The 27733-nt window shown below is 33.2% G+C and overlaps 1 protein-coding gene and 1 non-coding gene across 3 annotated transcripts in view; one reads left to right on the forward strand and one right to left on the reverse strand.

Moving 5' to 3' along the window:
* Nucleotides 1-1737: 1737 nt before the first annotated feature.
* The window catches only part of Sgo2 (shugoshin 2), a 31627-nt gene continuing 5631 nt past the window's right edge, over nt 1738-27733 (reverse strand). The window contains exons 2-9 of one of the 2 annotated variants that reach the window (XM_071618941.1): nt 26393-26521; nt 24010-24185; nt 23092-23169; nt 18551-18636; nt 16904-17127; nt 13155-15987; nt 11006-11123; nt 1738-2028 (exon numbers count right to left, since the gene is read on the reverse strand). In XM_071618941.1, the coding sequence (XP_071475042.1) occupies nt 2008-2028; nt 11006-11123; nt 13155-15987; nt 16904-17127; nt 18551-18636; nt 23092-23169; nt 24010-24185; nt 26393-26521 (3665 nt within the window). In that variant the 3' untranslated portion in view covers nt 1738-2007. Of the gene's footprint in view, nt 2029-10976; nt 11124-13154; nt 15988-16903; nt 17128-18550; nt 18637-23091; nt 23170-24009; nt 24186-26392; nt 26522-27733 lie in introns of both variants that reach the window. The other variant, XM_071618940.1, reaches the window with a different exon arrangement.
* LOC114083790 (small nucleolar RNA SNORA26) lies at nt 11830-11951 on the forward strand. The gene has a single exon (XR_003581208.1). It is a non-coding gene; the product is annotated as a small nucleolar RNA SNORA26 (small nucleolar RNA).

Genomic DNA, 27733 nt, shown 5'->3' on the forward strand with positions numbered 1-27733 from the left:
CAATTAGAAGAGAGAATCAAAGAGAATGCCACATTTATACTATCCAGGTAAAAAAGATAGAATATCTTAGTACAATTTCATCAAGAAATGTGCAAAACCCATGAGAAAAGCTTTGAAACTCTCATTCTTTATAATTTTGAGGGTATAGTACTGGTCATAAAAAATACAAGGGCTAAAAGACAGAAGAAAGTCAATCAAAGAAATTTAAGCGCACATGGGAATATAATATAAAGTGGCACTTTAAATCAGTAGTAACATGGTCTTCTTAATTAATGGGGAGTTATATGGACAAAGGTAAAAATTACATTCATACTTCACACTATGTAATAGAAAAAAATACACACGAACCAGAAATTTAAATGTAGGGGGGAATAAAACCAGAGGTAAACACATTTACAACCAGGGAATAGAAATTCTGTGACCAAATTCCACCAAGAGTAAAAGCTCAATAAATTTGACTATATAAAATGAAAAATACTTTGCATGGGAAAGAAAAAAAAAGGACAAATCTCATGAAAAGGAGAAAAAAACCAGAAATAATAGGGAACCAAAATATAATACCTTAGTGAATTTAAGAGGTTTACAAAGTCTTAAAATAGTTCAGGAAAGTGAACAAAGACTGTGAGGTGCCAAGCTCTTAACCACAGTGTAAACTATTGCTCTAAGAGTCTTGTTATGGTTTAGATATGAGGTATCACTCAAAAGCTCCTGTCTTAATGCAGGAATATTCAGACGTAAAATTATTAATTATGAGAGCTGAAACCTAATCAGCCCATCCTAGTTTGAATGGACTAACCAGGTGGTAACCATAGGCAGGTAGAATGTGTGTCACTGAGGGGTGTGGCCTATAAGGATTTATCTTCCTTATGGCCCCTCCCCTTGTTCCTTGCTTCCTGGTTGCAAGATATGATCAGCGTTCCTCTTCCATGTCCTTCCACCATGATGTTCTGCCTTACTTTGGGCCAAACCAATGGAATCCACCTACCATGAACTGAACCTCTGAAACTGTGAGATAAAATAAACTTTTCCTCCTCTAACTTGTCCTCACCAGGTATTTTGATCACAGTGACAAAAAATTAACACAAGGGGCTGGGGGTGTAGCTCAGTGGTAAGGCACTTGCCTAGCACATGTGAAGCTCAAAGGTATTGTGTCCATCTACAACTATATATATATATGAGAAAATCTAACAAAAGTATCCCTCCTCTATCCAACTGACATACTGACATTATTGGGTGGCTATTCTACCTTAGCAGTAGAAATGTCACCTTTAACATTGTGCCATCCTATATTCCTCTAGTAGTCTCCCTACTACAATTAGCCACAGAACTACCTGAAGCATTGGTTAAAAATGCAGATTTCTGGGCGTACCCCTGTACTGGTGAGAAATTGTCTAGGACTTATTACTAGAATAGTAAGCAATCTTTAAAATAAAATTTTAAAAACCAAACTCAAAAGAGTCTCAAAGGTCAGTTCTCTTCCCAAAGTCATCAGATTTTATATGTTAAAAAAAAGTAATACAGAAACTGATTCCTAACAAGTATTTCTGAAAGTAGAAGAATGAAGGATGAGAGAAAACTGGCCAGGGTAGGAGGTGATTTTTAAACCCCTTTAAATGTTCACATGTATTGAATGGCTCAAAACAAAACAAAACATGACTTGATATACAAGATAACCAATGCAAAAGTATTTATTAATATACTTTATTGGTTAAAAGGATAATAATTGGTTTGGTTAAAGGATATTAGGTAGAAAGAAACTTAAATGAAAAAAGTTATATGGTGATCAAAATGATTATGAAATTTTAAATATTATAAAAACTGATATTTTATGTATATTTTTCTAAATATAAGAATAGATAGATATAGTAACACTCCCAAAAAGACAAAAGGCCAAAAGAGAATAAAACAAAAAATATATCCTCAAGTGTTTCATCTTCTTGATCCTTGTTTTATTTCTTTTCTGACTTCTTATACTTTGAGAACTCTGGAAAACTAGGATCCATATATTTACCTTATCTTCTCATCTTTCTGCAAAAAAAAAAAAAAGGAAGATTAACAATAATAATAACTCCAAACTAATTCCTTTTCTGTGAAGTGTAGAGAAGAAAATTGCCTCATACTAGAAGAAAAGCAGGCTTTGCCATACAGTTGAAATACCCTGATACTGGAATTTATAAATATGGTCTAAGAAAAAATAATCAACAGATTTTATACATAATTTGTTATATATTTCCTTTTTATTATGAACTTTAGCATACATACAATAGGTGAATGTAATATAAATTTAAAGTTTATAAATGTACAATTTAAAAACAATAAATGTTTCTTAACCTACCCCTCAGGTTAAGAAACATATTACCACACCCAAGAAGTCATCAGTATGTCCTTATCTAATCACATTTCCTTCTTCCCCCAAAAGTAACCAGCATCATGCATTGTATTAATCATTTCTATGCTTTTCTTCATAGTTATTTTTTAAACCTCTGTGTCCTAAAAAGTCTATTGTTTGGTTTGATCTATTTTTGACCTTTATATATCAATGGAATCATGCTGTATGTGCTTTTCTGTGACTTCCTTTCTTCCTAAACTACTCATTTTCCCAAGCCTCTCCTTATTGAAACATTAAACATACTCATTGTATATTTTGTATTTGATTCTGCTATCAGTCATTCCTGTTGGATCTTTGTTTCCTTGTGTGTGCAGTGTTTTCCTTTACTGTGAGCTAGCTGTTTATTTCCCTTGGAACTTAGCTGGGGAAAATGTGTTGAGGCCAAAGTGAAGGAGGGTTCCTCCAGAAAATATTTGCATTTGCTTCTTCAAGACAACAAGAGTGCTATAAGTCATGGGGTACTTGTACTAAATCTTCCGCTTCAAGTTTTTTGTGTCTTCCAGATATTATGAATTCCAGCTGTGATTTGCACGAGGGCTTGATTTTGGTTATTAATTCTCAAAAATATATTTTTCCTCCTAAATTCAGCACCAGAGTTACTTTCTGGGGTTGAAAAAAAATTAGTGGGAAGTTATTTTTGTTTGGTGCTCTACTGAGAGAAGAGCTCAACGTTATTTAAAGGGAATCTACTATTAGACTCTTCATTTTAGCTAAACCCTAGGATTTGTGTTCTGTTACATAGAAAGCTGTAAATTCAATGTTAGGTTCACCTAGTTAAACAAATGCCTTCTGGCAAAAGCCAGGTTCAGGCTCCAATTACTGTTTTGTGTTCTGGTTCTCATTCAGTCTCTGCTCTGAGCTTTTCTTGCTTTCCTACTAGCTAACAGATTCATTTGAGTTATTTTTTTCTTCCTTTACCCAGTAATTTTATTTTCTCACTAAGTTGGTTGATCCATCTACTTAGTATGTAAATTAGGTTGCAAAAAGTGGTATTGTATTTTTTCTTTACATTTCACATGCGTGCATATGTATGTTTTTAGAAAAAAAAAAACATGCATGCACACAATCCCAAATTCAGAAGAAAAGAAAGGTTAGATGGAGAGTGGGTCTATTTCTCTGCTGTACCCTGTTCCACACACCATATAATACTAGTTGGCAAATTTTCTAAGAGCAAAACAATCACAATGTACATTCAGTACAAATAGTTAGAGATGGCAACCCAGCTGCCACACTTTTACTTCTTTCTTTTTTGAATTAGAAATGGAATGTAGCAGGTATATCATAGTTTCTGGTTAACCCCCATGAGAAAAGATTCTAATTGAACTGCTTGCTCTCACAGAATGGTCATCATAGGTATCTGGGATAGGAGTGGCAAGAATAATCAGGAAAGTGATACAAATGACATTTTAAAGTGTCTACCTTTTAAGTTCCAAAGCATTAAACATGATAAAACAAAACATTTTTAATAATAAAAGCCAGAATCCATAGTGAATATATAATAAGTATGATATTTATGTATCAAATAGCAAAGTGACTATCTTTCTGAAAAAAAAAAAAAACTACTACAGGAGATACATGGAGACATAGGGACCCAATAATAACAGACTTAAACACACTACTCTCAGATCCTCTATAAATTATTTTAGAATGTTGTAAAGGAAGGAGAACTTCTTGATTCTCTTACTGAAGCAAATGTAATACTGATAACCTAAACCAGATAGACAGTTCAAATAAGAAAAACTGTAAATCCATGTTAATTATGAATATTGACAAAAAATTCTAAAAAAAAATTTAGCAAATATAATCTGATATCACAATAGGAAGAAACACATCATGACCCATAATGATCATGGGATTTATTCCAGGAATTCAAGGCTATTTCAATATTAGAAAATGCATTATCATATACCATGTTAATAAATCTAAGGAAATAATGCACATGCTTATCTCCACATATGCTAAAAAAGACTGACAAAATTCATGATAAAACACTCAAAAGGCATTGAGGGACACTTTCTTAATATGATAAATTAAACATAAATACCTTAATCCTAAAGCCAGAATCATTAAACGAGATAGATAATAAAAATATTTGCTCTAAAATAAAAAGTAAGAATGTCTTCTATTCTTACTACTATCTGACACTATAGTGAGGTATTAGCCAATGAAATTAGACAAGAGAAATTAATTAGAGGCGTATGATGGGCTAAAGAAGTATAACTATCTCTATTTTCAGAAGATATCATAGTATACCTGGAAAACTTCAGAGATGATAGAAAAATAAAAAATATAAACAACATATATACTGACTGACACAAATTCAATAGTCTTCATATATACAAAACAATAAACTGAGCATGATTTACATTTCCATTTAGGATAGTAACAAAGAAGACTAAATATTTACAAATAAATGCAACAAGAACGTGCAAATTCAATAAGAAGAAAATTTTAAAACACTTCTAAAAATCACATACACAAAATAATTTACACAAATAGAAAGATATTCTCTGTTTTTTGATAGAAAAAGCCAATGTTCCACAGTTTAGCCATTGTGAATTGTGCTGCTCTAATGAATGGATAAAAAAAAAAAAAATGTGGCTTATATACACAATGGAATATTACTCAGCAATAAAAGAGAATAAAATCATGGCATTTCCAGGTAAATGGATGGAGTTAGAAAAGATAATGCTAAATGAAGTTAGCCAATCCCCAAAAAACTAAATGCTGAATGTTTTCTTTGATATAAGGAGGCTGATTCATAGTGGGATAGGGAGAAGGAGCATGGGAGGAATAGATGAACTCTAAATAGGGCAGAGGGGTTAGAGGGGAAGAGAGGGGGCAAGGGGTAATTAATGATGGTGGAATGTGATGATCATTATTATCCAAAGTACAGGTATGAAGACATGAATTGATGTGAATATACTATGTATACAACCAGAGATATGAAAAATTGTGCTCTATATGTGAGAATTATAATGCATTCTGATATATAAAAAAGAATTTAATGAATAAAGAATGAAAAAAAAAAGGAAAAGCCAATGTTACGAAGATCAATCCCTAAATTAACATATCAATTCAGTGAAATCCCCCCCCCCCCAAAAAAAAATAACAAGCTAGACCAGTGGTTTTCAACTCAGGTGACATTTTACAACACCTGAAGATATTTTTTGATTATTACAAATGGGGGGATGCTACTGACATCTAGTGGATGGAGGTTAGTGATATTTTAGTAGTATCTTGACAATGTATCCAAACTGCCTCTCACAACAAAGAAATATCTAACCCCAAATGTTAGATAATCTAATCTAACAAAATGTTAGTGTTGAGGTTATAAAAATCTGAGCTAGACAAGTCAATACTGAAGTTCATATGGAAAAAAAAAACATCTAAAAATACCTGGGAGCTGGTCATGGTGGCACATCCCAAGTCACTTGGGAGGCTGAGGCAGAAGGATCACAAGTTACAGGCCAGTCTGGACAATTTAGTAAGAACCTGTCTCAATATTAAAATTAAGGGCTGGGGATATAGCTCCATGGTAGAATGCTAATGCTTGCCTGGCATGTGTGAGGCCCTGGGTTCAATTCCCAGTGCTGCAAAAACAAAATAACAGCAACAAAAACCCATGAATGGGTATTATCTCTACCAGACTTTAAAACATACTAAAAAGTCCCCATAATAAATAAGTTGACCACTGCAATATAATAAAAAGTCCAGGTTAGATCCTCCCAAAATTCACATATAGGAATTTAGTATGTAACATGGCTAATAACTCAAGTCTCTAATAAAGATGCATTTTTATTTATTTAATTTTGGTACCAGGGATTGAACTCAGGGGAAACTCAACGACTGAGCCACATCCTCAGCTCTGTTTTGTAATTTTATTTAGAGACAGGGTCTCATTGAGTTGCTTAGCACCTTGCCATTGCAGAGGCTGGCTTTGAACTCACACCCTCCTGCCTCAGTCTCCTGAGCTGCTGGGATTATAGATGTGCACCACCATACCCGGCCAAAATGCATTTTTAAATAGTGGTGTAGGGACAGGTATGTAGCCATTTGGAAAGAAGAAAGGCTTTCCAACTATATCTCAAAATTCAAAAAGGATAAAAGAATTGATTGGTAAATTTGACTACTTTGAAAATAAAAAATTTTAACGTAATTAAAACACAAAGAAGAAAACTGATAAATGAAAAAAATATTGACAACATATTCCATACTACAAAGGACTAATTACTCCTAAAGAATACCTAATATCTGATGGATAGAGATCATAAACCCAATAGGAAAGTAAGAAAAATACATAAACAGACCAAAAAATGATATAATGATAAACAAGAATATAAGAAAAACACATTCACTTACAGAGAAGTACAAATTAAATGACAAGGAAATAGATAAAAGTTTAAAAATATGACAATACATTCTGTTGATGAGGTTGTAAAAAGGGCATGCTCTACCACCCTGCTGATGAGACGCATATTGGTACAATGGAATGGAAACAATAACACACGAACTTAATCACATGACAAGTGAATAACATAACTACAATGAAGGAAATGGGAAAGGAAAAAACTAATCTAAGACAAAAAAAAAAAAAAAAACCCACACATTATAATCTAGCTAGTTAACATGTTTCTCACAGGAAAATGGATTAATGATTCTAAAATTACTTGTGTATACACTGAATTGAACAAATATTGAGAACTAAGCTTTTCAGTGATGGGGAAATCATGAATAAGCAAATGGGGAAGACTAAAATGAACCCTATGGTATTGGACTGGAAACACAACTACTAGTATAAATTCACGATTTTTACTATACATATAGATAAAAAATATAAATGTATGTGTCTATGTTACTATATTATACATGTATTTCCTAGCTCTGTCTATGAGAAGGTCTAACTGCAATGATGTCTGTGGTAGACAGACCCTTAAGGAGGATTTCCCTATAATCCATGTGTACTGGCACTAATGATTTTGCATAATCCTATTACCTTGATTATTGGCAGGAGTTATGATCTGTGTCTAACCAATAGAATGTGACATGGGTGGCAGGCTACCTGGCTTCTGAGAATACATTTCATTGTATAAAGCTCCATCTTACTAGTGGATTTCTCTAGAAACTCTCTCATAGCTGACTTTGAAAGAAGTGGCCTGGTTGGGAGGGAAGCTGAGAACAGTCTATATCCAACAGCAAGATGCTGAGGCCCTCTGTTCTACACACATAAGGTAATGAGTTTTGCCAACCACCCATGCTGTCTTCAAAGCACATTCTCTCAGTAGAGCCTCCCGATGAGAACCAGTCTGGGAGACACCCTGATTGTAGCTATGAGACCCCAAGTAAAGGACCAGTTAACCATGCCTAGATTCCTGGACCATATCTGAGAAGTAATAAATGTATGCTGTTTTAAGCTTCTAGATACTGGTAATACTGTTATGCAGCAATAGATAGCTAGTCCAATATAATATAAGCAATAAGCATACTTTGTGCCTAGACCTTGATTTTGGAACAAAATTCTACAGTCAAGGGAATCAGGTTTCTTGAAGAAGTGCCAGATTCTAGGGCCAGGCCAGAGAAATGATAAGCCTAGAACATCTTGTGAAATCAGAAAGTAAGTAACTGCTCAAAATATTATGAGGTCTTGTCAAAAGGAAAAAGAAACCAACCTGAAGGAATTTTTAATACCAAAGTTGGAATAACTTAAATAACTCAAGATTTACAGTAATGGGTTTTCATCTATAGAATAAAATAGATATCCATGAGTCTACACTTATATAAATAAATAAATAAATGAGGAAGAAAAAACAATACTTTCTTATAGAAGAATTTCAAGTAGCATAGAAGGAAAGAGGGACATAGAAAGTATTAGCCAAACATGGAAGTAGTAATTGTTTCAAGCATGACTCACTACCAGTGGATGCTAAAATTAGTAATGAAAGTTTGAGAAACAATATACATAAATGTACCCCACATCCTTCATAAAGGAAAAGATAAAAACTACAGTGGAAAAACCTGGCAGACACCACTGCAACCAAGTGATCAAGCTTACCTTACCAGTACTGAGACATACTGACATGATGAATCCTTGATATGATGCAATGAGAAAGACACATCATCTGTGGAGTTATTGCCCAAAATGCATGGTCACATTGTAATCATGAGAAAACATTACAAAGGCCTAAACTGAGGGTCATTCTATGAAATAACTGACCCATAGTCCTCAAAAGCATAAAAGAAAAGGAAAGACCAAGGAAATGTCACAGGTTTGAGGAGGCTAAGGAAAAATCAAAACTAAATATAATGTGGGACCCTGGGTAGGATTCTAAAAAACAAAAGGATGTTAGAGGCAATCTAAAGTTTTGTTAATAATATTGTACCAATGCTAATTTTCTAGTTTTGATAACTGTAATGTGGCAATATAAATTGTTTAAATTAGGTAAAGTTGTGTAAGGGGTCAATGGGAAACTGTGCTATTTTTTTCAACATTTCTGTAAATCTAAAATTAATTCAAAATAGAATTTAACTTAAAGTTCAACTAAATAAGGGACAAAACATCTATAGATATTTCTCCAAGGAAAATATACAGTAGTCAATAAGCACATGAAAAGATACTCAAATATCATTGGTCATCAAGGAAATGCAAATCAAAATCATTGTGAGATACCGCTTCATACCCACTAAGATGACCAGAATCAAAGTCAAATAATAACAGATACTGGTGAGAAGAAATCAGAACTCTCTTCAGTTGGTGGTAATATAAAATGTTTTATCAGGTTTGGAAAACATTCTAACAGCTCCTTGAATTTTTAAACAGCTACCATGACACAGCAATTCCATTCCTCAATGTATAATCAAAAGAAATTAAAACATGATCATGCAAAAACTTACACATGAATTTTCATAGCAGCATGATTTATAATAGCAAACAAACAAACAAAAAACCCAGGAAAACTCAAGTGTTCATCAATAGATGAAACGATAAGCAAAATGTGGTATATTCATATAATAGAATACTAGTCATAAAAAGGAATGATTTACTGGTATAGCATACATAACTCCTGAAACACACTGCTAAATGACATGTCTAGAACAGGGAGACCTATAGAAACAGAAAGCAGATCAGTGGTTTCTTAGGGCTGGAGGTAGGGGAGTATAGCTAAAGGGAATAAGTCTTTTGGGGGGCGTGGTGGGGGGGTGAAGAAATATTCTCAAATTGATAGTTGCACATATCTGAGGGATATGGAATATGCTAAAAAGCCACTGAATTACACAACTTAAATGAGTGAAATTTATGGTATGTCACTATAAAGAGCTATATATGTTGATAAATCTGTTTTTAAAAAGCATTGGTCCTTTATTTCACTCTTTCTTCTTTCATCCTCCCTTATGTTGCTGCCCTCTGCTAGTTATTTTTTAAATACCTGTCAAAACCATTAATGTCTCAAATTTTATAAAAAGAGCAAATACTGAAACAATGCAAAGGAAGATTTAGTATATTTTTCTCTAACCTACAGAAAACACGGCTCCAAGAATGATTAGATTTTCTAAAGTAGCATATTTGATTTATTCTTAAAAACATGAGTTTTTGAATAATACAAATGTAAAGGGAAATCTGGTCATTTTGATGCTCATTAAGGAAATTTTAATAGGGATTGGCTCTTAGTTGACAGGAATTATTGACAATTTTGTTACATGTGATAATTTTCATCTAGTTTTAAGAATTTTATTAAGAAATTCCCAGTTTTTGGAGATGCATACAGAAGTATTTTAGAAATTATATCAGTATTAAGGACTTACTTTAAAAAAACAAAAAGAAACCGATGAAGCAAATATGGCAAAATATTGATAAATATTGAACCTGAGGAATAGATAAATTGATGGGAGGCAATAGCAGTCTCTTTGTTGAGGTATGTAGAAAGTTTACACAAAAAAGAAAAAGTAGGGCTGGGGTTATGGCTCAGTGGTAGAGCACTCGCCTGGCACGTACGAGACCCTGGGTTCGATCCTCAGTACCTCATAAAAATAAATGAATAAAATAAATGCATTGTGTCCAACTACAACTAAAAAATAAATATTTTAAAAAAGTATTACTATTCTTTGAGACCAAAGGACACAAACCACATTAACTTCCTCCAACTACAACTAAAAAATAAATATTTTAAAAAAGTATTATTATTCTTTGAGACCAAAGGACACAAACCACATTAACTTCCTCCAGAGAATAAGGTGGAAAATAAATAAATATGGGTAACAGATATAGACAACATTGACTTGTAAATCATAGGCAACACATATAAAAATATAATTATCAATTTACAATTTAAAAAATGGCAGTAGTAGAACGGAAACTAAACAAAACAAAACCACTTTAAATTCAAGCCCCCATTCTCTTCATTAAAAAAAAAAAAAAAAAACCCTGGTTAAAGAATACATTTCTTTACATCTACCCAGATTATACTGTGACTGTTATATGTCAACATTATATGTTTTACTGATTTTTAGGAGTGTTCTAATACTAATTTGGCAGAATTTTTTCTTTAGCACCTATTTTATAATAGCATATTGAAATCACTGAAATACTTGCTTTTTGAGACTTGGCTCTTTGAAACTCACAGGAGCACACCTCCTTCTTCTGCTTGGCATCTCTGAAGATAGATCTTCTAAGTCATTTTTAGATTTAGCAGTGTTATTTGAAACAAAACTGGTATTTGTCAAGTCCTGTAATGTTCTGCTACCTGCAAAGAACATTATTTTCACAAATATTTGTAAAATTGTACACAGAGTTATAGAAATAGAAATGGGATATATGGCAATTTGCAAATCCATGGCAGGAATTTTAAACCTGATGATTCAATTTTGAGAGTAAAAGAGGCCTAAAATTGGAAACAAATTATCAAAAAAAAGCCTGCAGTGTTTTTATTATAAAATCACATACAAAGCAGCCAGGTGTGGTAGCACATGCCTGTAATTTCAGCTACTCAGGAAGCTAAGGCAGGAGGATTGCAAGGTCAAACCCAGCTTCAGCAACTTAGCAAGACCTTGTCTCTAATAAAATTTTAAAAAGGGCTGGGCTGGAGCTCTGGCACCCCTGGGTTTAATCCCTGGTACCAAAAAAAAAAAAGAAGAAGAAGTCATATACCAAAAATTCTTCATGGTTCAACTCTTCACAGAAACACAAATTTCTGCACATTCATTCAACATAGATGTTACTATTGCTCACTGTGAAAAGGCACTATGAGGAACAGAGGGATGAGAGGTTGCTCCCCAATCCTGAAATATATCCTATAACTCTAGACTTTGTACTTCTTTTTCTTCAGGTGGCTTTTACCTGAACATCCTTATCCATATCAAAATCCTAGTGTTCTACATACAAGTTTTGAAATGTTACTTCCCAGTAGAAAAAATTCAATTGATATGGGAATGTATCACCCTTACCTGTGCCTTTTTAAGGTTGACTCAGTGCTTTAAGAAGCTAACACAGAAGGGTAAAGAAAACCTCCATAGAACCCAGAGAAGAGATTGCAAAACTCTTCTTTGGATCCTGCCTGGAGTTACCAATGAAAAAAAAAAGAAAAAAATATGGGAATGTCTAATATTACAAAATTCTAATAACAAAGGAATATCCTTAGGATTCAATGTTAATGAAAAAAGTGGGATAAGTAAAATCAAATATAGTATTATTTCAAATATGTATTTTAAAATCTGCAGATTCAAGTTTTCAAGCATATGGCAAAATGTTGACTGCCATTTTTTATTTGATTTGATTTTTTGTACCAAGGATTGAACCCAGGGGAACTTAACCACTGAGCCACATCACCTTTTTATGATTTTTTGTTTGTTTTGTGATGGGGTCTCACTAAGTTGCCTATGACTTCACTAATCTGCTGAGGCTGACTTATGAACTTGCAATCATCTTGCCTCACCTCCGGAATTGCTAGCTCAGCTTGACTGCCATTTTTCTGGGTGACTTTTTTCCTGGTTTTCTACTTCATTATTTGAATAACTGGGGAAAGAAAAAACACTAACAGAGTAAAAATCTTACCTATGCTGATTACTTAATAATGTCTTTGCAAATTCCTCTAATTGAAATTTCCCCTCATTATATCCTTTAGCATAATTTACCTGCTTTTATTAGAAGATTTTTATTTCACCATTGTATTTTTTTTTTTTTTTTTTTTTACTTTCACATGCATTATGTTCTAAGGAAAGGATGCTGGTCTTACTTTTCAGTCCTTGACAGCACCTAGAATAACTCTTAGATCACATGCTGTTGAATGAAGAATTGCACTCTTAAGAAACTTGTAATAGTCTTTGGCTATTATAAGTAGCCAAATAATAAAACCAATGCCATTCCTTATAATATACGTTTAAAACACTCAATTTCCTTCAAACACATGAAAAAGGAAATTTTCTACCTAAAGCTATTATTAGATAACTTTGTGGTAAAGACCAAATCAGCATTTAAGGTTGTAAATGTCCCTGACAATACTGTTATCTTCTCAAAGCACTAGAATTTAATTCGTTTAAGCTACACAGTTATATACTGTTTTAAAATTCCATGAAAAATACCAGTTATGGGCTGGGGATATAGCTCAGTTGGTAGAATGCCTATCTCGCGTGCACAAGGCCTTGGGTTCAATCCCCAGCACCACAAAAACAAACAAACAAAAAACAGTTATAACATAAAATACTTTTACTGACTAATTGAAAACCAAAAACAAAAACATACCACTTCTACATCTTGATCACTCCAGGTATTGACCTACCTCTTCCTGATTTTCCTGTTTGCTGGCTGATTTCTTTTATCTTCTCATGTACATCATCGCTTACTTGAAAGATGGATAAGTTCTCCAAGGGAAAAGTTTCTTTTATCATCAGGTTTTTACTGGAAGAAATACTCAAAGGTATTGAACTTCCACGAACATTGTCAAAGGAAGAATCTTGTATGTTAGGGGAATATATCTGAGCTAAAGATTTAAACACATTTGTGTGAAAGTATGGCTTAATTTTGACAGTACTATCTTTCTCCAAATAGTTTTCTTTATTAGCTTGTTCAGAGTCAAATGACTTTCTGTGATCAATGTCAGGTATTATCTCCACTACATCACTGGTCCCTGAAGAATGATCTGCGAGGGTCTTCCTTTTCTTTGATTTGGATGTCCTTTTATTTACTTTTTTGACCTCGCACTTTTCTTTTATCACTTCCACAAAAGTGACATCTCTTTTTGTATTCAGAGTTATGGTGCTTTGCTTGTGATTCTTAGGTGGCTCAGTCTGTTTTCCAGGATCAGAATCTGCTTCATTAGTACTATGTTTTAAACTAGACAGTGAAGAATCTGTTAACTGACAAATTGATTTGTTCTTATCTCTTATCAAAAAGTTCTTTGCCTTGCCTGATGATTTTGTTTTATGCTTGTTAACAAGTTTATAAAGATCTGGAATTTCATTACAACTTTCCTTTTCATTACTGTTGATTTCCATATAATATCCACTGATAATACCTTCACATTCAAGTCTTTGTTTAGATTTATTTGCTTTCAAATCAAGATCTTCTGTATAGCTCTTTTGGTCATGCACATCCTTATCATTAGGCTCATATAACTGGTTCACTTCAGAAATTATTTCAGTCTTCCTATTTACTTTCTGCTTACGTTTCTTATTTATTTTTGATTCATTTTGCTGAACAAGTTGCATATTAGCAACGAGCTTTTTCAAATCTAAATCGTTCTGTATCTCATAGTCATATAAATTCCCATTATCTTTGGTGGGAAAATCAGCTGCTGGAAATTCATTTGCAACTGCTAGGTTTTCAGAAATGGTTTCTTTATTCTTTGGGGTTAAAGAAACAAAGTTATCTTTTTCTAGGTCATGCATACCTTTGTCATTATTCTCACATATTTGGTTGACTTTAGACATTATTTCTGTCTTTCGATGTGCCTTTTGTCTAAGCTTCTTGTCTACTTTTGAATCATTCTGACAAGCAAGTTGCACATCATGGATATGCCTTCTCATCCCAGGAACATTCTGAGTTTCATACTCACATAGCTCTCTATTCTTCTTGGTACAAAGAACAGGTGTTTGAAATTCATTTGAGTCTTTTAGGTTTCCAGGAATGGCTTCTTTATCCTTTTGTAGGAAGAAAGGATCACCTTTTTCTGGGCAATGCACACTTTTGTCATTTTCAAAATGATTCACTTCAGAAATTATTTCCGTCCTCCGAATTATCTTCTGCCGAAGCTTCTTATTAACTTTTGACTCATTTTGTTGAACAGGGTACACACTGGTGATCTGCTTTTGCAAACCCAATACATTCTGGGTCTCATAATCATGTATGTTTCCATTACCTTTCATGAAAAGAGCAGGTATCTGAAAGTCTTTTGAAACTGCTAGGTTTTCAGAAAAGGTCTCTTTAACCACTTGGGTTTGGGGAAAAAAGTTACCTTTTTCTGGGACATGTAGACCTTTATCATTAGCCTCATATATTTGATTCACTTCTGAAATTATTTCAGTTTTCCTATTTACTTTTTGCCTATGCTTATTATTTATTTTTGATTCATTTTGCTGAGCAAGCTGCATATCAGTGTCCAACATATTCTGGGTCTCATAATCACAAAAATTTCCATTATTTTGGGAGGAAATATCAGCTCTTTGAAATTTATTTGCAACTTCTAGGTTTTCAGAAATGGTTTCTTTATTCTTTTGGTCTGGGAATAAGTTATCTTTTTCCAATTTGTGCATCACAAATGTCTGTATAGAAGCTTTACTTTTATTATAAGTTAGAGAATCTTGACCCATATCCAATTTGCTGTCCTGTAGAAATTTATGCTCATTTGTTACATGCATTCCTCTCTCCTTTTCATTATAGTGTGTATTTTGTCCATCATCTTGATCAAAGCTATTCTGAAGGGTTGTTTTCTTCACTATGTTTGCCTGTATCAGGTGTTCAGTATTGCAAATAAAATTTGGATCTTCTGAATCCCTTTTGCCATCTAGGACAACAGATTTTTCTGGTCTATTTTCAATCCTTTCCTCAACATCTACATCTGAACTCTTTTTGCATTTTTTCTTTGATCTTTCTCTCTTTTTATCAGAGCTTGAATCTTTTACTTTTCTGAAAGTTTTTTTTCCACAATCATTTGGTTTTATATTACTTTTATTTTTAGTGCCTCTTGAAACTGTAATAATTTTGCTTATTTCACTAGCAGTTAAATCCATGTCATCATCATACACAGTTTTCTGCTCCTGAAGGTCATCATTATTCTTAACTGGACTCATGCATTCTGCACTAGGTTTGCTGGCAAACTCTGAAGATATGTCAGGAAGGCATTGTCTATTTCTTTGTATTGTAATATTTTTTTCATTAGTATAATCATTTATCTCATTATTCCACTTTAGTTCTGGACTTAAAATCTGTTGCTGATCTAAATCTGTCACACAGGGAGTGTCTACAGGAGACTCCCAAGATGACCCACACTTCTTCCTTTTATCCACATTAGTAGGAGATGGTTTCTCCTTTCTGTGGCTGACAAATGGGGCATTTCTCATCTCACTCACTAGTAAACTCTTAGAATACTGATTTGAGTGAGAATGGCTTTCTAAAAATAAAGAAGAAAAAAAATCAGAAATAGGTAATAAGTTACTTTAAACAAATTAGAAAATGAAGCCATTTCACAGAGAAGATTTCTGACAATATATTCTTGCCAGATCCTTATATTATTAAGAATCTATGCTGATAAAAACTTAAATTTTACAAGGGTATCTATGGAAAAATATATACTACTGGAGAATTCATACTGCCTCAGCCCCAATAGTAGAGTGGAGTAGAGTCAACAGTAGAACCATTAACATATGATTTCTAAGGGTAAGGAGGCCAATGAATGAACCCAAATATCAGAGCTAACTCTGATAAGAATTATTATACAAAAGCTATTAGGCTATGTATAAATTGTCAGAAAGGACAAATAGTTCTAAGCTCTGAATTTAATACAGTTATGACTTTATATGTCAATCTGAAAATCTATGACAAATATGTGTCAGATATACCACAGGATAATTATTTAGGAATACCATGTAAATAAAATATTCGTGTCATCATTGTTTGTTACTCAGTCATTATGCAGGCTCAAGTGTTTGGTTTACCACTATTGGGTGGTAAAAGTCACTGTAATATCCACTTAAGCTCCCAATTTTCAAGTTTATGAAAAGGAGAGGAAAGAACTTACTTAAAAAAAATTATATATGTATATATATATAAAATATTTATTTTCAAATCATAGGCTAAGGTACAAAGGCCTCTTCATTTTTAAATATTGCTTCTAGAGTAATAGGCAATTATGGATATTACATTTGTCACTATATTTCCTTTAAATATCAGCAGTTTTAAATGAGAGAAGTTAGCACATTTGTAACATTAAGAGATCTAGTTTACTAACTACTTACATATCATCGTCCTCAAGAAGAAAATCTGATGAATGCAACTATGCTCAAAATGAATTTTTAAAACAATCTCACCTTTGGGAAGTACATCAACAATGGAAGAAATATCTTCTGAATGATCTAAATCATTCACATTCTGATTATTTTCTTTATGGAATGACACATCCAAATTACACTGAGTTGATAAAGTTTGTCCTATTGATACTGAAGAGAGAATATCAGGTGATGCTTTTGATACAATTTTGTCATCATTCTGCATTTTCTCTTTATCATCATCATCATCCAAACTTAATGGAACCCTTAAAGGCAAATGAGAATTGAGAAACTTTTATTTTAAAAAATTATTTAGAAAAAAAAAAGAGAATACTACTATATATCCTACACGTATTAAGCACATAGGCTTATGCCTTTATGAACAATTTTATGCCAATAATTCAATACTATAGATGAAAGAAATGGAAAAATTCTTTAAAAAATTTTAAAAGTCTGATAAGGTATAACTTTATCCTAATGGTTGGGTATTAGGTAGTGACTAGAAAAGAGCACAAGGGTGCAGTATCTAAAGTAATATTACTAATCTATTTCTTGGTCTGGTATGGGTCATACAATGCTATTCGCTTGTGAAATTTGCCAAATTCTAATGTGTATTTATATTTTATTTCAAACAAAAATTCACTGAAAAAAAAACAATGAAATTTGTATGTGTATATGAAACAATATATGTATAATAGTTAACATATTTTTGAAAAAGAACTAAAGCCCTACAAAATAATACATTTTGCCATTTTAAAACTACAGTAATTAAAATGTACTGGCATAAAGTGGTAATAACATACATAATAGACAAATCAATGGGATAAACTAGAATGAATATAAAAATTGAGACAGTATGAGTATTTTAAAACTATAATTACAACTAATGTTTCAATATATAAGTGCATTTATTTGTTTAAAAAGCATAAAACCTATAAATTACATAACAGAAAGAACATTTTTGGAAAGAAACAACAGGATTTCAGTCAATGCTATTAGTTCATTAAGTCATTTAACTTGTCTTGGTCTTGATGACTTTCTTTTAACTTGACAGGTTTGATTGAAATAAGATGCTTTCTATGACTTATAATAAAATTAAGGAATGAGAATTCTAGACAGGAGGAAAATAGAAAAGATGAAAATTAATTATAAAGCTTGGGGTAGTATGATAAACATAGAAACAGTTATCAGATTTCCCCAGCAAAAAAAACAGAGGTCAAAAGAAAGAAAATAAATTAAAAGTAGGAGGATACTACAGATGAACTTGATTATTGACTTAAGGGTTAAGTTTCTTTGGAGTCCTGAAGATACTGCCTATACAAGAAGACACCACAAACCATTCTCATTCCCACATTAATAGGCAACTACAGATTGACAAAAAAAGACTGTACAATGAAAACACTGTGTTATATAAATCCTCTGTGCTCTGAACCAGTGAAATTCAAGCCCATGTAACCAAGAGTCCACCAGTGCCTCTTTCTATTATTTCAAAGTTTAAAACTGAATGCTTTGAGAATATCTAATTTCTTTTACTGGTAAAATGTTAAAAATAAATTTCATTATTTATTTTTAAATGCTTTTCTATATTTTAAGAAATAAAACCAAATAAAAACTATTCAAGGTCCAATCTGCCTTATCCTAATGTAGAAGTTTGCAAGTCACTATTTAGCCAAGTTTTGAAGCAATTACCTTGCAAATGGAAGACGCACGGACTTGCACTGTTTACTAATCCATTTCTTCTTGCTAGCTGGCAGTAGAAAAGAATTTTGATGGAACTATCAGAAAAAAGAAAACAGACAGAACAAAGAAAATTGAAAGTAAAGTTTCTAATCTCATTATGTTTGTCCTTAAAGTAGCAAACTATATAAGGACATGCATGACTAGTAACAGGGCAATTTTTGCATTAGTCATCAATAGTTGACTGAAAATAATATGATAATAAGATTAAAACGGTTCATCCTTAATCATACCACCCAATAATTTTGTTAAGTAACCTTCCAAATATTTTTCTATGAAAGGAATAAATATTCGTACATATATAAGATTTTACACTTATATACATACATTCATGTTTACATATTATGTAATATATATATATATATATATATATATATATATATATATATATATATATATATATATATCATGTATATATCATCATATAATATAATGTATAATACATTGGACCTATCATATATATTTAAAATTCTAGTCTAGGTGATTTTAACCTTTTATATTTTTGAATAGCTAGACTTTCTGAATTTTCTGAAATAAACATGTGTATTAAATAATTTTAATAAGGACCATAAAATTAGGCAACATACAACCATGCTATGAGGCAGCTTTTACCAACAGGTATAATTAATAGAAGCTGCCTGAGGAGCCTAAACACTGGTCCCCACCTGGCAGTACGCAGTACCTCCTCCGAACCATCCACATGAAGTCAGAAGAGATTTGTTAAAACAGAAGACTTTGAGAAAATAATGAGTTTTATAACATAAGACACCTAATATGTCTAAAATACAACAGAAAATCACTCATGTACCAAGATTCAGGAAAACCTAATTTTTTTTTTTAAAGAGAGAGAGAGAGAGAATTTTTTAAATATTTATTTTTTAGTTTTCGGCGGACACAACATCTTTATTTTGTATGTGGTGCTGAGGATCGAACCGGGGCCGCACACATGCCAGGCAAGCGCGCTACCACTTGAGCCACATCCCCAGCTCTGGAAAACCTAAATTTACATAAGAAAAACACGAACTACAGACACCAACTCTGAGATAACAAATATTGGAATTATTTGACAAGAATTTCAAAGCAACCATCAAAAAATGCTTAAACAAAGAATTATTAGCTTGCTTAAAACAAGTGAAGAAAGAAACTCAGCAAAGAAACAGAAAGTATCAGCAAACCAAATTTGTACAAAACCAAGCAGAAACCTAGAATTGAAAAATAAAAAAAACCAAAATAAGAAACTGAAATAAAAATCCAGACAGCTCAAAAGTAATAAAAGACAGAAGGGGAAAAAATTCAGAGAAAGTGAACACAGAACAATAAAAAAATCACCCAAAAAGAACAAGACAGAAAAGGGAATGAAAAAAAATTAACAGAGTCAAGGATTTGTAAGACTTTCACAAAAGACATAACCCTCACATTCTCAGAGTCCCAGGAGAGAAGAGAGAGGGCAGGGGTAGAAATATACCTGGAGAAGTAGTTCTGAAAATGAAAGACATCAACCTACAAATCTAAGACACTGAATGAACCCCCAAAAGGATAAACCCAAAGAAATTCATGCCCAAACACATCAAAGTCAGAATTCTCAAAACTAAAGACAATGAAAAAAATTCTGAAAGCAGTAAGAAAATGACACCTTACCTACAGAGTTAAAGAAACAAGCATTTCTAAATAAGTTAGAAAATTAACATAAAATAAACCACAGAAAAGCAGAAAAACTTATTAAAGAAAAAAATGAAAACTAGTAGGCTTAAATCACCAAGATAGAACTCAAAATTAAATTTAAAGAATGATGCTTTAACAAAAGAAAAACTACAACTACCTAATATAGTGAAAAAATTACAGGTCAAATACACAGAAGTAGTCAACTGAGAAAATACAATAGACAAAATTTTTTAAAATGACATACTACTTTGGTCAACTCTATGCAAATCAGTTTAAAACACTGGATAAAACAGATAATTTTTCCAAGAAAGGTAATTAAATAAAACCGACCATAGAAGGAAGAAATTTTTCTAAGTAGATCAATATCTATAGTTGACAAAGAGATAATCACTCCTATTAAAAAGGTCCCAGGTCCAAATGGTTTCACAAAAAAGAATTCTACCAAACCTATAAAGAGAAATAATTCTAAAACTATATCACTTCTCCAGACAATAGGAAAAGAAAAACTTCTAAAAATCTTAGTATATATGACATTTTTATCAATGCCTAAAGCCTGTATGGAGAAAAAACTACAAAGAGATCTCACTTACTGGCAAAAATAACTCAGTAGCATGAGTTAAAATAATAAATCATTTCTGAAGTTTATCCCAGAACTATGAGATTAGGAAAACTACTAAAATAAGTAATCAGTTGAAACCTAAGAAGAAACACCATATGGTAATCATGCTAAAAAGTTTTTTTTTAACATTATTTAGCATTATTTTTATTAAAAATCTCAAAAACAGAGAGATTGCAGGATAATATGTACCTTGCTTTTTGGAATTAAAAAAAAAAAAAGGGAGCTGGGTACAGGGGCATACACCTCATAGTCCCAGTTCCTCAGAAGGCTGAGATAGGAGGATAACTGAAGCCCAGTTCAACAGAGCGAAGCCCTGGGCAACAAACTGAGACCGTCTCAAAATAAATCAAAACCCACGCAAAGCCTCATTCTCAATGAGAAAAAAAAAAAAAAAAAAAAACACTAAGCAAATTAACTGCATTCTATTACGTTCTAGACATTGTTCCTGCATGCACACAAAAATCCTTGTAATCAAGTTACATTCTGGTGGGATGAATAAAACAAAATTAATGGGTAAAATTATATATTATATAGTATAAAAAGGGGTCAAGGAGAAAAACTAAAGCAGGGAAGCAAGATATAAAATGAAGGGTGGGATGGGCAAGTGTTTAAATTTATACAGAGGAGCCAAGGAAAGCTTCACACGGGAGCTCACAAATATTGGAGCCAAGATGTGAAGGAAGAACAAGTATGGAGGTGCTCAAAGTGGCAGCTCATCTGTGCTCAAGGGAGTGGGCGGGGGTCTGCGGATTGAAGAAGTTAGAGTGAATGGAGGGAAGAGGAGTTTATGAGATGAGAGAAACGACAAGAGTTTCAGTTTTCAGATCAAACTGGGCAAGAGATAAGATGAAGTCACTGGAGGGTTTTAGGCAGAGACTACATTTTAACAGCATCACTGTGGCTTTTATTTTGTCTTGAGAAGAGTGCAGAGCTAAGAGAACAGAAGCAAGAAGCTCAAGTTGGGATGCCATTACAATACTCAGGTAAAAGATGGTGGTATCATGGCCATGGGTGGTGAAAGAAGGTTGTGAAAAAAGGTAGAATTCTGGACAGATCATAAGGACAAAGCTAAAAGGATTGACTAAAGGATCAAAGATTGGGCAAGAAAAAAGATAGGAAAATACTTCAGATAAAGACCTCAAAGAAACCAGTTTGGTAGCAAAAGTGAAATTTGAGATACCTTTCAATGGCCAAATAGGTGTCAAGCAGGTATCTGGATAAGTATCATGTGGAGTTCAGAGGAGACAGCCAGGCTGGAGCCACAAATTCAGGAGTTAACAGTACATGGTGGTAAATAAAACCATGAGATTGATGAACTAAGTCAGGAAAATAAAGAAGAACCAGCAAACAGGATGAAAAATAATAGCTAGAGAGTTAGGATAAGACATAGGTATGTGTGGTCTTCTAAAAGTCATAAAACGGTCAATATTAAGACCAAGGCTTATCTGTAGAGTTTTGCAACATTGACATTAATGGTGATTTTCAGAATAGCAGTATTAGTGGTGAAAACCTAACAGGGGTGGTACAGGAGAAACTGTAGACAGTATATACAAAACTTTGCTATATCCAGACATAGGATGCATCTGTAATCCTAGCTACTTGGAAGGCTGAGTGAAGCAGGAGGATCAAAAATTCCAGGCTATCCCTGGGCAAACTAGCAAGACCCTGTCCAAAAAAAAAAAAGGCTGGGGATATAGTTCAATGGTATAGCACTTGCTTAGGTATAAAACAATTTCTTCCACCTAACTTGAATTCACTAGCATTTTCTTCACAATTTTAATGATTCCCTTGTTTACATTTAAATCCATCTAGAATTTATTTTGGAGAATGCTATAAAATAGAATCTGCCTCTTATTTCCACCCCATAAATAGTTTTTCCAATTGTTTCTATCTTTTATTTTAAAATAATATAAATTCTTCCTAATTTGAAATGCCTACCTTTCTATTAAGTTTTTATTTCTGAGTCTGTTTAGAGGCCATTGTATTTCAATGAGCTATGTAACCCTATTACTTTTAATAGATATCTAAATTTTATGTAATAATTTCAATAACCAATTACATGAAATAATGTGCTGTTAGCCAGTTAAAAATGGATATTATCACTTCTTTGCACAAGGTTTAAAATATGAATCTCTAACCTTGATGGTATTTAGCTATTCTCAATTATCCTCAATAATGCTAAAAAATATTATCCTCACACAAATTCACTTACCTCAGAAAGACTGCTCATTTCAATTGCAGTTATTAAGTTATTGTTCATGAGTGATTCTATTTCAATAAGCTTCTTATTCTGTATATGTAAAATAAAGAGAGACCTCTTTTAATCAGTTAAGATTTGGAGTTTATTATAATACAATACATTTGTGAACACTGTCAATGTGAGAAGATTCAATTGTTTTCTATGGAGATTACATTGAGATAAAAAGGCATTACATTGAATAGTCCAAATAGTCATACACACAGACATTTTGAATGCTTTTGAGATATCAACTATAAATTTTCCTATAAACATTTTTCTATTTTCTTATAATAATATATCACCTAGCAAGTAAACATAATTGGTAAGAGATATTTAATCTTTGAGTATTACAGGTCACTTCTCCATTTTAAATTAATTTCTACTCATTTTAGATTTAGATCTATAGTTGCAGCCTAGCTGATCACTGGCTCTCACTGCCCAGCCTATGGACAGAGAGTTGAAAGTTCAAAGAAAAAGTAACAATTACAACCTTCATTATATTTGGTTTGTAGCCAGGGAAATGCTACCATTAAAGGAGAATACAAACACCAACACCCTGGGAGGGTCTTCATTTCATTTCCCAGGAGAAATTTAGCTCATCCTTCTATAATGTACTAAAGCACCAAGCTTTGCTTATGATAAGCAATCAAATGTGCATCACAAAATTATACTGGTTTGCAGAGCACACAGCACACATTTAGAATTAGACTGAAGTTAACTATTTTATTACCCATTAGATGTTGGTCCTTTAACACAAATTTACATAGCATATTGATTATCAATGCTTCTTTACAAAATCAAAGACTTAAAAAACATTTTTAATTTCTATAATAATGCAATTAAAAGATTCTAATTACACGTTAGAATTCAAAAACAATATAGTTTCCATACCAAGTTATTTAGTTTTAGACGGAGAAATGCATTCTCAAAATTCAGTTTCTCCACTTCTTTTTGCAACACTGTCTTTTCAGTTGTAATTCTTCTAGAATTCTCTTTTTCTCTACTAAGAGCTTGAGCTAATGCTCTATTGTTGTGCTTTAGAGAAATCTTAAAAATACTAGAATTGTCTGTAAAAAAAATGAGTTAATATTAAATTTATGCTTTAAGAAATTTTTATATTCCTTAGTAAAACTATTTTTAAAAAATGTATTTCATTTATAAGTTTGAACTAAATGCTAGAAAAAAATAACAATACAGATGTCATTTTGAAAAAAACTGTACCCAGAGTTTAAGATGAAGAAATAAAAGCTACATAGAAGATGAAGAAAAGAGTTGCAAAGAGAGCAAAATGTATATAAATGAAGTTGAGAATAAGAGAAGCACAGGAATACAGACCCAGTGTCCTAGACAGTTAGATCAACCATGAAAATGAACTCTAGATACTTATTGCCCTACCTTCTTTCCTACTTTTAAATAGAAGGTAAAACAGAAAAGCTGATCCTACAGCTCTAACTGGCAATGTCTCATAGGAATTGAGATAGTCAATCTGTGAAACATTGAAAGCCAGTTTCTATAGTTCCAGAACTGGATAAATAATTTTATGTTCCCAAAGTCCATTTTTTAAACCTCAAGTGGAAGCCGGGCAAGGTAATGAATGCCTGTAATCCCAGCAACTAGGAAAGTGAGGCAGGAGAATCACAAGTTTGAGGCCAGCCTCAGCAATTTAGCAAGGCCCTAAGCAACCTAGCAAGACCCTGTCTCAATCGTGGTACCAAAATAAAAGGGGGAAGAGGGATGATGGAGATGTGGCTCAGTGGTTAAGCACCTGTGGGTTCAATCCCTGGTACCAAAAGAACATCAAGTGGAAGGGGGCATCCTTACTGTAATTTTGGACAATAGTCAAAACTATGGGATCTCCTACTTACATCCAAAAGAGCCTATCTCTTATTTTTAGGCAGGGACTGCAATCTAAACCTGACCTGTATGCTTTAAATGTACTATGCAAATATGATTCAAATCACTACTGAAATGCTATTCTGTTGGTAGCAAAGAAATTTCAGTGTGCATTCTTTGGTTTAACTCATCTTGAATGTAATATGTTCCCTTTGTACACTTAAAGCATAATTATATTTTTATAATTTGGATTTATATCTTACCATGTGCCAATAACATATTCCACTGGATAAAAGTATAGTTTATGTAAAATATGTTTTATAAAATGTAATAATATTTTTAGATATTCAGAGAAAATTTGGGCAACTAAAAATCAGGGTCCAAAAAGTAGCTTTATCTTTAGCATTGAGAGAGTAGTTTCAGATAGCACTCCTTGGTATAGCTGGTGGAAAAAGACTAGAACCAGTTCAAAATTTCCAGAAGCTAAAGATAATAGCAATTTTCCGGTTGTATTCCTCAAGCACAACATATCCCTTATAATAGGGGGTGCACAATGGGTCCTGCCAAAGAGAGAAGGACTCAGCCACTATAGGAGATGGGCTAACATACAAGATGGCCCTAGAGACCTAGACAGGAGCAACATCATGATTTAAAGATGCTCAAGGCTTATTTATTTCATCACACATACACAACTATCCTTCAGAGGAGATATAGCAGCAGGAAATGTAACTACAAAGGACACTTCCTCCATTCCAACTAAAATGGATATAAACCAATTCAAATAATTTATAGAATTAGTAAGAATTTATTCTGGGGAGTTTCCCCTGTATCCCCTCCCCCCGCCCCTTCATGAATTCATGAAATCCCATTCCCAAGGCATTTAGTATCTTCATAGTGAGCTTTGGCTATATAAAATAACCTACTACAGCACCCCACTCTATGCCAACGCCACTCTATGCCAACGCCACTCTAGGTTACCATCCAATTGCCACAGCATGCCAGAACAATCTATTACTCTTTTTAGCTCTTTTCCAGAGAAGTCACTTTGGTATTTTCTTTGCAGCATAAGAGGTAGCTGCCTTGGGTCACCCAAACCTCATTGTTGAAAATTCAGCTGTCACCACTAAGAAAAAAATCAACAAAACTACTCAATTAACAGGAGCTGAAGGACAGAGGAAGGATCAAATGGGGGAAAAAACTACAACTAACAAAACAGTAGGTTTAGCAATTTTCTATTCTTTCAGACAGGATCTCACTAAGTTGCTAAGGCTGGCCTCAAACTTGTGATCCTCCTGCCTCAGCCTCCTGAGTAGCTAGGATTACAAGTGTGTGCCACCATGCCTAGCATAGTTTTCTATTCTTGATGAAATAAGATAGCAAATATATCAATTCTCCAAGAAAAGTAAAAGTGTGAGTATACTTTAAAACTTATGGTACTTACTGATTATTTTTGTTTTGATTTTTGAAGCAAGAGAAACATTCAACTTAGTCTTTGAAATTCTTCTGTCTTTCACATTTCTCTTAATTCCTGAGGTAATTGAGTTAGCTTCCATCATTGGGTACTCCATCACTGAAATGAAAGAAAAAAAAAAGGGCAAAGGATGGGAGGTAGGAGTTATTAATAATAGTATTAATACAAGTAAAAGGAACAGATCACCCCAAACCAAGATACTTCAATAACAGAATCCACCAACACCACAGGAAAGGGTAATATAATCATATTCTAAAATTTATGCCCTTCAGAGATAAGTATCTGCAAAATTCTTCACATAACATCTGAATGTATGGAAGCAATAAAAAGTAATTTAAAGTAGAATCCAAAAAGGTAAATGACTATTTTTTTTTCATTCAAACCTATATGCCAGGCACTAGACTAAGTACTGAGAACAGAGGAAAGGTTATGATCTCTGCTCTCAAAAAATAAATAATCCAGTGTGGGTACAGACTGTTTTAATACAATGAAGGAAGTTTAATGGAAGCACAGAAGACATATGCCTAATTTGAAAAAAGGGAGAGGGATTAGAGAAATAGGAAGGAAACTTTAAACTTGACTATTTGTCTATTAGATTTATGGCCTATTAGACCTTAAAGTCTAATTAAAAACTGAAAGATAAAGAAATAATTCAATTATAGTATGAAAAGAACTGTGGTTCTAATGCACAATACACAGAAGTGATTAACTCTACCTGGGCAGAGGAAAAGGATCAGAAAAAGTTTCAATGAGAAAGTGCAGTTGATGTGGAGCCAAGTACTTGGAAAAGACCAACCTCCCAAGCCTGTATTCCTTTCCCAAGTCTCTCAAACTTCACCTGCAGATTTTTAGAAAAACCCCTGTCATCTATTGGAGGTAGGCACCTGAAAGTACTCAGTCCCTCCACTACTACTTACTCTGAGCCCAAAGGACTATCTCTCACTGTGCTCCTTATGTTGATTACAAGAATCCCTAAACTCCCATGTCACCCTATCTCTCTCCTTCTAATCCCTCTCCAGCTCTCTACAACCCTCTTTTAATCTTACGTAGGCTGAAAAACGCACCCCAGCAAAGATATGTGGTTCTAAACTTGATGTGGAAAAAGACTCTTTGCAGATTTGAGTAAATTGAGGATCCTATGTAAAGGAGAGATTCTCCAGGTAGGACTTAAATACTGTTCTCAGAGGGGAGAGCAAAGATTGAAGCAATGCGGCCACAAGCCACAGATGGCCAAAACTGAAAGAGGCAAGGAATGGATTCTTTCCTAGAATCTCTAGGAGAGCAGCTCTGCAGACATTCTGATTTCAGCTC

The sequence above is a fragment of the Marmota flaviventris genome, chromosome 11 (genome assembly GCF_047511675.1).
Source record: "Marmota flaviventris isolate mMarFla1 chromosome 11, mMarFla1.hap1, whole genome shotgun sequence".
NCBI classification, from domain to species: Eukaryota; Metazoa; Chordata; class Mammalia; order Rodentia; family Sciuridae; genus Marmota; species Marmota flaviventris.